This window comes from Musca autumnalis, unplaced genomic scaffold (assembly GCF_047663935.1).
Source record: "Musca autumnalis isolate F117 unplaced genomic scaffold, ASM4766393v1 scaffold_5, whole genome shotgun sequence".
Classification (NCBI taxonomy): domain Eukaryota; kingdom Metazoa; phylum Arthropoda; class Insecta; order Diptera; family Muscidae; genus Musca; species Musca autumnalis.
This window is the reverse complement of record NW_027412088.1, coordinates 5,046,233-5,055,352: the sequence shown is the minus strand read 5'-3', so window position 1 is coordinate 5,055,352 and position 9,120 is coordinate 5,046,233. Positions and strand designations below refer to the sequence as shown.

Sequence of the window (9,120 nt, the reverse complement as noted above, 5' to 3'; positions counted from 1 at the left end):
TCGGAAGTCAGCCAATCATTACAAGGTAGGCCATAGCAACCAGCTGATATCATTTTTTTATTTGGGCCCCTTATTCTTTCAAATCAGTATACACCATTTGTTATGTGTGCATATTGTTTTGGAAGATATGAACAAATATATAATATTTGTGCTTTGTGATGAAACAAACTTTTGAACATGTATAGAACGAACTTGACTTCGCGTCTTTCATAATTTTATATAATAATCAAAATAATCATTTTTCGCGGCTTTACATAATTTTATATAATAATCAAAATAATCATCTAAATAGTACAACCTGTTGCATATTTACTTATAGTAATTTTCGAACTTGCCCTACCTTGCGTACAGTTTGAATTGAAGCCTTTTCTTTCCAAAGTAAGCTCACTTAATCAAATATAATATTTCTGAACACAGTTAATCCGACATTTATAATAGAATCATGCGTGTTCCATTGTCCTTTTTCAATTTCCTTTTAAAAATAGATATTAAATCAAATCAAACAAATTCCTACAGCAATTTCATGATTTTAACATACTATGGGACTCGATCTAGAAACGCATAATTTCATTTTTTTTCTGTAAAATTACTAATTGTGAACATGATATTGCAACAACAAATATACAGTCGAAATCGCTTATAACGTCGTCGTTTATAACGTCATATCGCTTATAGCGACGAAATCCAAAAGTCCCGAATTTCTGTCCTTTATATTCCACACAAATTAATATCGTTTATAACGTCATCGCTTATAGCGTCATATCGGTTGTAACGTCGATTTTTTGTGAAATATTTGAATTTTGCTATCGGTTATAACGTCGAATCATACGAAGAAGGAAATTGTTTTATGTATATTTTTTCAAACTCAAACAACAACAAAATACCAAACTTATGCACAACATGTTCATGAGGAGACCAGGATGCTGTCAGTCAGGCAACATAATGTGTTGCTGACTAGACAGTTCCTGCTGGCTAGCCATCAGCCGAGTCACCCCAACCGTCACGTAGTGATGGAAGATCCACCACCTAGACGCATCCGTAAGGACTTCAGGTGTTACCGTGATGACATCCAAGACGTCATTCCATCGGACGTCAACCGATTGTCTTACACGGACTCCCTGAACATTGTGCACCAACGGGCGGTCTCCGAAGCCATAAGTGTGTACAAAAACAATAAAGTCCTAAATCAACATCCTCCAGCAATTTCGGATAGTGAGAGGCTTCTTCCAAGGCAAACTCGTTCCATACTGGCACAACTTAGGTCTGGTTACAGTAGCATTCTCAATTCCTACAGAGAACGCATTGTTCCCGGTACCATAAACAGGTGCCCCTCCTGCCATCAGAGCCCTCACGATACTTCACATCTATTCAACTGTCCGTCCGCCCCCACAAATCTAACCCCTGTTGATTTGTGGTCACATCCAATTGAAGTAGCACAATTCCTTCAATTGCCAACATCAAATCCTATTCACACAACTGATTAATAATATTTCCATTTTCTTTTCTCGTTCCATTCTTCCTTTATAATTTTCAGGAAAGAGCTTCCGAATACAACCGAACTGTTACAACAACAACAACATGTTCGAAGATGGCGGTTTCAAGTCAATTAAGCTTGAATGTTTGCCACCCAATGTCACATCTGTTTTACAACCCATGGACCATATATAATGACGACGATATAATATTTAAAGTTTTAGATGGAAGCAATTCTAATGAACAGAGTTTCAAATGCTGTAAGTGTCAGAGGCGTGTCTAGCTGTAGAAACTCTTCAAAAATTTATTTACTCAGAAGATGTTACAAACAAAAATGTTTTTTTGAAACCCTTTGAAAACTCAGATCTGAGTTAAATTTAAAACTTATGTCGGAATTCAAAGGCACAAACTAAAATAACAGACTCTTAGAAATAGACCCATATCCTATTTAAAGGTGATATTTTGAAGGTGATCTTTTTTTATTATTTTGTCATTTATAGAATGAAAAAGTAAAAAATTGAATTGATTTTATTTATTTACTTAATAAAATAACGTATTTATACCCAAACGTCACTATACATAATATAATATTACCTCTTTTATAAATATCGTTTATAACGACTATCGCTTATAGAGTCCGATTTTGGCCGGTCCCTTGACCGACGTTATAAGCGATTTCGACTGTAATAGATTTTGCGTTATTGTGATTAGTGATTTTACATCACAATAATTTTACATCATAACATAAATAAAGTGGGCTAATTGCTCGACCTTGTGTAGGCCTTGAGAATTTGTTTGACGAATATGCCATGGAATAGTGGAATAGATATTTGAAATCCAGTGTTTTTTATACATCCCGTTATATGTAAACGTACTAATCATAAATACATATCTTTGTATGAATGCTCCCCAATGTTGTACATACAATGCACAATGTTGTACATACTCATAGTGCTACTATACTTGCAATTAATCATAAGTCATAGATTTAACAGTTCGTGTTTGGGCATGGCATGGTAATGTAAAACTTGAGTAGACATTTTGTATAATTACTTTTTTGAAGTCATTTTATAATTAAAAAAATTTACTCTTTCTTTACAAACGACTAAGGGCCGTTATTACATGTCTTCTTTTACTATTGGATGGATTTGAAAACGCAAAATAAACAATTTATAAACCTTAAAAATATATTTTTCAGATTAAAGTTATTGACACGAATGTCCACGTTGAAATTTAGTAGACACTTTTATCTTTTAGTTAACCGGAACGCTATAAATCTGTTCGGAAAATCCAAACTATAACAAAAGAAGACTTATAATAATGGGGTTAAATGTCATCATCATTAACATTATCAAATTCGAAAGAAACAATTTTGTTTTAACAACATGTATTTGTGTTCGATATTATCGCCCTTCATAAAGTTATTATGCCTTCTAAAACAATGGTATTATGTACAATTTTTTATAACAGCTTTATTATTGTTATATCTATTACTCAATATCTATTTTCGATACATTTGCAGCTTGAAGTTTCTTTCGCTCTGTCGATTCGGATGCTTCATTATCTTCATTCAGTACACTTGTATTCAGTCCGAAATCATTGTTGTTGGTAGCAGTCTGCGAAGACTCCAGGTTATGCGTAGAAACATTTTTATAGACACTTAAGGCTTGGGCAACAAATGACGAAATATCACCAGTGTTGGCAGGAAGAATTAAAGTATTGTTGGTTTTGGCTAAATGCTTAAAGGCGGAAATGTATTGTTCGGCTAAAGTTAAAGAAGCAGCATTCTTTCCATTCTGAAAGAAAATATTGAATCATCATGTCTTATCGAAATAAAGTAAATTTTAATTACCATATCATGCAAAGCTTTCGACAATGTTAGAAGACCACGTGCCCTTGCATCAGCTACAGCCAGCATAGCCGCTGCTTCACCACTAGCTTTGTTAATTTGTTCCTGACGATCGGCCTCTATTCCCACAAAACAAAGAAACAAAGGAACCGTAAACACATCGTAATACGAAACACTGAATGTTCAATGAAAATCTTAACATACCTGAGGCCAATATCCTGGATTGACGTTTACCCTCTGCAATGTTTATCTCGGCTTCTCGTCTACCTTCAGATTCTAAAATTGCAGCACGCTTTCTACGCTCTGCCTCAACCTGCATTTGCATAGCCTCATGTACTCTCGAAGGAAGCTAAACAGATAGAAATGTTTATATTCGGAAAATAATATTATTCATCCACACTGCTTACTCGTATGTCTCGAATTTCATAACGCAGACATGCTATGCCCCAAGCTTCGCTAGCTTTATTAATCGAGTCGACTATGCTCACATTAAGCGATTCTCTTTCACGGAAAACTTTATCTAGAGACATTTTGCCCAATTCTGAGCGCATAGTTGTTTGAGCCAATTGAGTAATGGCAAACTCTGGATCTTCTACACCGTACGAGGCTATAATAATAAACATGAAATCATGTAATCTTCTTTAAATGTGCAATGGGAATAATATAGCTAATTAAACTATGTATGTATATCTTTTGTGGCAAGAAATCGAAAATCCAATCATCTGATTTTAAACTTACCTCGGTACGGGTCAATAATACGTAAATACAAGACACCGTCTATGCTGAGAGTAACATTGTCCGAAGTGATGGCGCTTTGTTTTGGAACATCGATTGCAATTTCTTTGAGACTTTGTACGTACTTTATTTTGTCCACAATTGGTAGCAAAACATTCAATCCCGGTTCGAGTATGCGATGAAAACGACCCATACGTTCCACAATCCATGCCTAAAAACATTCATAAAGTTATCTAATAAATGCTTTGTATACAAAACGTTTTTCCTAACCCATCACCCCATCACCTTATGTTTTCAAGCGATGGTTGGTATAAAACATTTGGATTTTTGGTAATGATCGCAAAATGAAATGATAACATACCTCCTGTTGAGGAACAAACATTATGATTGTGTTGATTGGAGTTGATGTTTTCGTCCTGTATTGATTTAGCATAAGAGCATTGTGAGCATTGTGGCCCCGTGTATTTAATATTTGCTGCAAAAAATAACAATAAGAGATAATAAAAACTTTGTCATTTTCAAGAAGGATTTAAATATTACTCTTGCTAACAATCTGCCGGTATTTACATAAAACGACATTTTAGTTTTAGCAATTTTAGATTAGTTCCTTATTTCAGATGTGGATTATTTCGCAAATATACCGACGATGTTGCCACCATTTCATAAATTGTAGATGTCAAAAGCAGTCGATAAACAAACATCGATAGCAGGTGTCAGCGATTTATTTCAAAAAAATCGATGGAACTATCGATAATATCGATTATTTTTTAAACATATTTGTTCTGTTCCAGAACCTGCAAGAAGCTACTACTTTTTACTACGATAACATTTTTTCCTTTATGTTTTCGAAGCATGGCACAATTACCAAGGTAGATGCCTCAGCCCAGCTGATCGAATCTAAGACGTCAAAAAACTAGGAATCCGCCATGAAAAATCAAAACAAAAACCATATGATTTGGTAAGTAAGAGATAGAAGCCCTGTTCCTTTACGTGCAAGAATCTTCAAGTTTTACAACTTTTTACTCGAAAAGCGTTCCTTTACTTCAGACACCATACAGTTCATATGGAAGTAGATTACAACTTTTGCTACTTTTGCCAGTTTTACCATTTTCAAAAGTAAAGGAACAGACCAAGAATGTGTTCGCTTTATAGACAAACCATGGTACAATTACTTAGGTAAATGCCTCAGCCCAGCTGATCGAATCTAAAACGTCAAAAAACTAGGAATTCGCTATGAAAAATCAAAACAAACAACCATATGATTCGGTAAGTAAGAGATAGCATGTGTTCACTTCACTGTACAAACACAAGTGATAAAAAGAGACAACAAGAAACCATTCGGCGAAAATTTTGACAGTTTACATTACAAAAAAAGTTGCTTTGTTGTAGCAATTCGCCGATGTTTCTACCTAAGTAATTGTACCATGAGACAAACACATGCGATAAAAAGAGACAACTAGAACACAGCGCCGAGGCGAATTGTTTTGTTTTTCGCCTTGTGCGACAATCAGCTGTATTCTTACTTTTTTGTAAATTTAGTTTTCAAAATGTAATAGGGTCCACTCATCAAATTTGAAACTTCGAAATTCAGCTGTGTTCCTTTACTTACCTGAGGTTACCATTTGTTACCATTTTTAACCTGCAAATCGTTCCTTAATCCCGAAAAGTGGCAAAACTGGAAGCAATTTTTAAGAGAGTGAGAGGGGAGAGAGAGCGAAAATGGCTTTCTCTTCTACCACAGGCTACCAGCAAAATTTCTGCAGGTAGAAAATGGCAGAACAGATTTTTCGACTTTTGTTTGACGATTATATGTGTGTTCGTTTACTCAAAATTTGTACAAATTGTTACTGGATGTTGTTGGTTTACTCTACAGTACAATGCAAAAGAGCTTAGTCGATGGCAAGAAGTTGCTGGACTTTTACAAATTTGTACAAATTATTGAGTAAACGAACACACCTTATTTCACAAAATGGACGAAAAACCGAAGAAAAAGTCGAACACTGACAACACTAAATTAAAAACTGTGAAATAAAAGACGAAAATTGATTTTTATGTTTCTTTTTGACATTGCTGCCTGATCTACCATTTTTCCGTCCCTTTACTTTTCTGGTAAAAATGCTCATGAGAGAGCAATTTTAAACAATTTTGACACTTTTCTCTTTTACCACTCTTACCATTAAAAAAGTAAAGGAACAAAGCTTTTGTTACCATAAAATACTGCTTTTCATCCTAAACGTGCAATGAAAATTACCTACGAGAGTTTTGAATGCGTTATATTCACATTTTGATTCAAATTTGTTCTATTTTAGAGGATTTTTTCCTGAAAGAAATTTTTATTCAATATATTCTTTGACAATTAATTTTTCAATAACAACAATGTTGTTTTTGTAAATTTGTTAGTTGTTGTAATTCATGCATATACCTTATATAAATTTGCCTTGGTACGTACGTTTACTAGGTCGTTGAAAGAGAGGAACTAAATTAATTAAGGAGACGAGTGAGCTGTATATGGGTATATGGTTTCGTTGGTTCATTTTACGGAATACTGCCTTAAAATTGCTTCAATAAATAAACATTGTATCGTCTGGAATTAAGAGTGCTCAAATAATAAGAAATATACGAATATGGACTTCATTGACGACTTTATTCAAGAATATCGGAATAATCCATGCCTCTGGAAGGCCGATTCTGTCAATTATAAAAACCGGAGCAAACGACAAGAGGCCTATATGAAGTTAATTGAAGTGGCGTCGAAACATGGTGAACACTATAATGTGGAGCGAACTAAGCAGAAAATAAATAATCTCCGATGCGCCTTTCGACACCAGCTAAAAAAATATAATGAATTGAAGAGTAAGGGAGAGAAAGAGGAACCCTATTGCCCGAAGAGAAAATATTTCGAGTCGTTAATGTTTTTGAAAGACGAGGAAACCTTGGATAAGCGTACCAAACAGGATAGCATTAGTGAAGCCACCCCTGTAGTCAACAACAGTGGAAATAATGGGAAAAAATCAGCGAGACTGCAAGTAGTAGAAACAGAATCTGTAGTCTCTGTTGAAGTAACCGACACTGATAAAACGTCGAGATCGAATAGTGGTGCAAGTGCGGCCGCGGAAGTTGAGGATCCCTTGCAGGTGCCTAGTAATATTTTTTCAGATATATGCAAGGAGATAAGTAAAGAAGGCAATAACGATGGAGACGATGACACCAATATTGAAGAGACAGCACAAAATATTTCGGTAATATCTGACAAAGCTGATATTGAAGAAATAACTACCATCACAACACCGGTAAGAAAGGAGCAAGTTTTTGTAATTGATACATCAACAGTTTCCAATGTGAATGCCACCACCACCACCACTAACAATACACCCACTGCATCTTCTCCACAAAAACAACAACAGCAACAAAGAGATGCAAGCAAGTCACGGAAGCGTTCTTCTTCGTTTTCCTCACAGCATAGCAATGAAACATCGGATACCACTCCAATTAAAACAGCCAAAAATGATGTAACCTTTGATTTAGAGAATCTGCTGTCCCTAGCATGTAAAAGCTTCCAAAAGAATTCCGTCGATCATCACACCAGTTTTGGCGAAATAGTGGCCTACAAATTGCGCACTATGGATCCCACTCAAGCACTTTATGCCGAAAAAATAATATCCGATATTCTGTATCAAGGTCATATGAAGTATTTGTCTCCAGCAGCAATACAACGTTGCTCAAATCTGGAAAGACTACAAACGCAGGAGCACAAATAGAATGGACAAGTAGCAATATAGAAGGAGACACAATTTAATCGACTCTCATATAAGAATTTCTGTAATAATTTTAATCATTAAGATATAATAAGCAACAATTACTAAGATAATTTTTTAGTCGAAAATCATTTAATAAGAAATGTTTAAATTTCGCTACACAAAATGTTTCATTTTGCATATGTATAGAGCTGAAAAGTAAAACTTAAGTGTAAATTCTGGCAAGTATCGCATAACAAATGCAAAGCATTATATTCTAAAACCTCCCAGTTAAACAGTTGCAACGCAGGATACACTCAAACTAAGCAGCCGGTGTCAACCGTCCGTATCTTTATTACAGAGATTAAAAACGAACTGACAGCATTGCAAAATTTGCCTATCGCTAGTAATATAATGATTTAATCCCGGCGAAGGGATTGCTTTTTACCTGCCACGCTCAGGGTAGATGCAGAGGAACCAGAACGTGATAACTGAAATAATGCACGAACGAACATATGAGTTGCTACAACAACAACGACGATACGGAAGTCAGCCCTTGTGTTCTACATTTGAGGTGAAAAACGCTTTGGGAGTACGAGCGTATTTAAGTATGCCTCTAAAACAAAACAAATTTTATGGGTCTATTCCGTATTGGGACAGGCGTCGAGTCGCGTTGCCAGTTACAATTTTTACATTATTGACACCGTCAATTTTTGTCGCCATTAAGTAAATTTTCGGGCGACAAAAATGGAATCCCACCCAAACGTAGGCCAATTTTTAAGAGGTATTGAGGGATGTTGCGGAGCAACACGTACACCAGGCGAATGGCACTGACTGTGGATTCATTTTAAAGCCAAAATAAAGAGAAAATTAGCTAATATATATATATATATATATATATATATACATATATATATCGTCACCATAAATGCCGGAAGACGTAACCCACAAAACTAAAACTTTACAGGAGAAGCAAAAAACGTTATAAAATGAAAACGGTTTAATAAAATATCGAAAATTTTTAGTATCGTGTTTTAACACAGGGAAGAAATATATTTTTGGAAAAAAATTAAATTTTTTTCCAGAATGAATGTTGGTATTGTATTTTTCTGAAATGCCAAACAACGTAACCCACAATTTATTGAGTATACATTTGAAGAAAGTAGTATAAATGAAAAATTATAATTAAATTAGAATTAGTTTATTGGCCTACGCGGCTAAGCTAATTTAAACTAGCAATCTGACGGTGTTGGGTTCAATTCCCAGTCTTGACGTTAATATTTCAAATGACCACAATTAGGTGAACTGTCTACTCCAACCATCACTATA

At 35.0% G+C, this 9,120-nt stretch overlaps 2 protein-coding genes across 2 annotated transcripts; one reads left to right on the top strand and one right to left on the bottom strand.

Annotated features, from left to right (window-relative positions):
- Positions 1-2,843: 2,843 nt before the first annotated feature.
- On the bottom strand, positions 2,844-4,752 carry Stoml2 (stomatin like 2). The gene is made up of 7 exons (XM_073957199.1): positions 4,598-4,752; positions 4,419-4,532; positions 4,061-4,268; positions 3,730-3,929; positions 3,527-3,671; positions 3,326-3,441; positions 2,844-3,269 (listed from the first exon to the last, which is right to left on the bottom strand). The coding sequence occupies exons 1-7, from the start codon at positions 4,634-4,636 to the stop codon at positions 2,964-2,966; spliced, it is 1,128 nt and encodes a 375-aa protein (XP_073813300.1). The 5' UTR covers positions 4,637-4,752; the 3' UTR covers positions 2,844-2,963.
- A 1,840-nt stretch (positions 4,753-6,592) lies between these two features.
- Positions 6,593-7,978, top strand: LOC141404701 (uncharacterized). The gene has a single exon (XM_073988310.1). It carries the CDS (start codon positions 6,682-6,684, stop codon positions 7,813-7,815), a length of 1,134 nt encoding a protein of 377 aa, XP_073844411.1. The 5' UTR covers positions 6,593-6,681; the 3' UTR covers positions 7,816-7,978.
- Positions 7,979-9,120: the final 1,142 nt, after the last annotated feature.

Bases quoted from the DNA above. Each gene is read 5' to 3' on its own strand.
- Stoml2 (XM_073957199.1), bottom strand. From the start codon at position 4,636: ATGTCGTTTTATGTAAATACCGGCAGATTGTTAGCAAGA. The intron at 4,533-4,597 runs GTAATATTTAAA...TATTTTTTGCAG, and splicing joins CCGGCAGATTGTTAGCAAGA to CAAATATTAAATACACGGGG. The intron at 4,269-4,418 runs GTATGTTATCAT...GAATGTTTTTAG, and splicing joins TGTTTGTTCCTCAACAGGAG to GCATGGATTGTGGAACGTAT.
- LOC141404701 (XM_073988310.1), top strand. From the start codon at position 6,682: ATGGACTTCATTGACGACTTTATTCAAGAATATCGGAATAATCCATGC.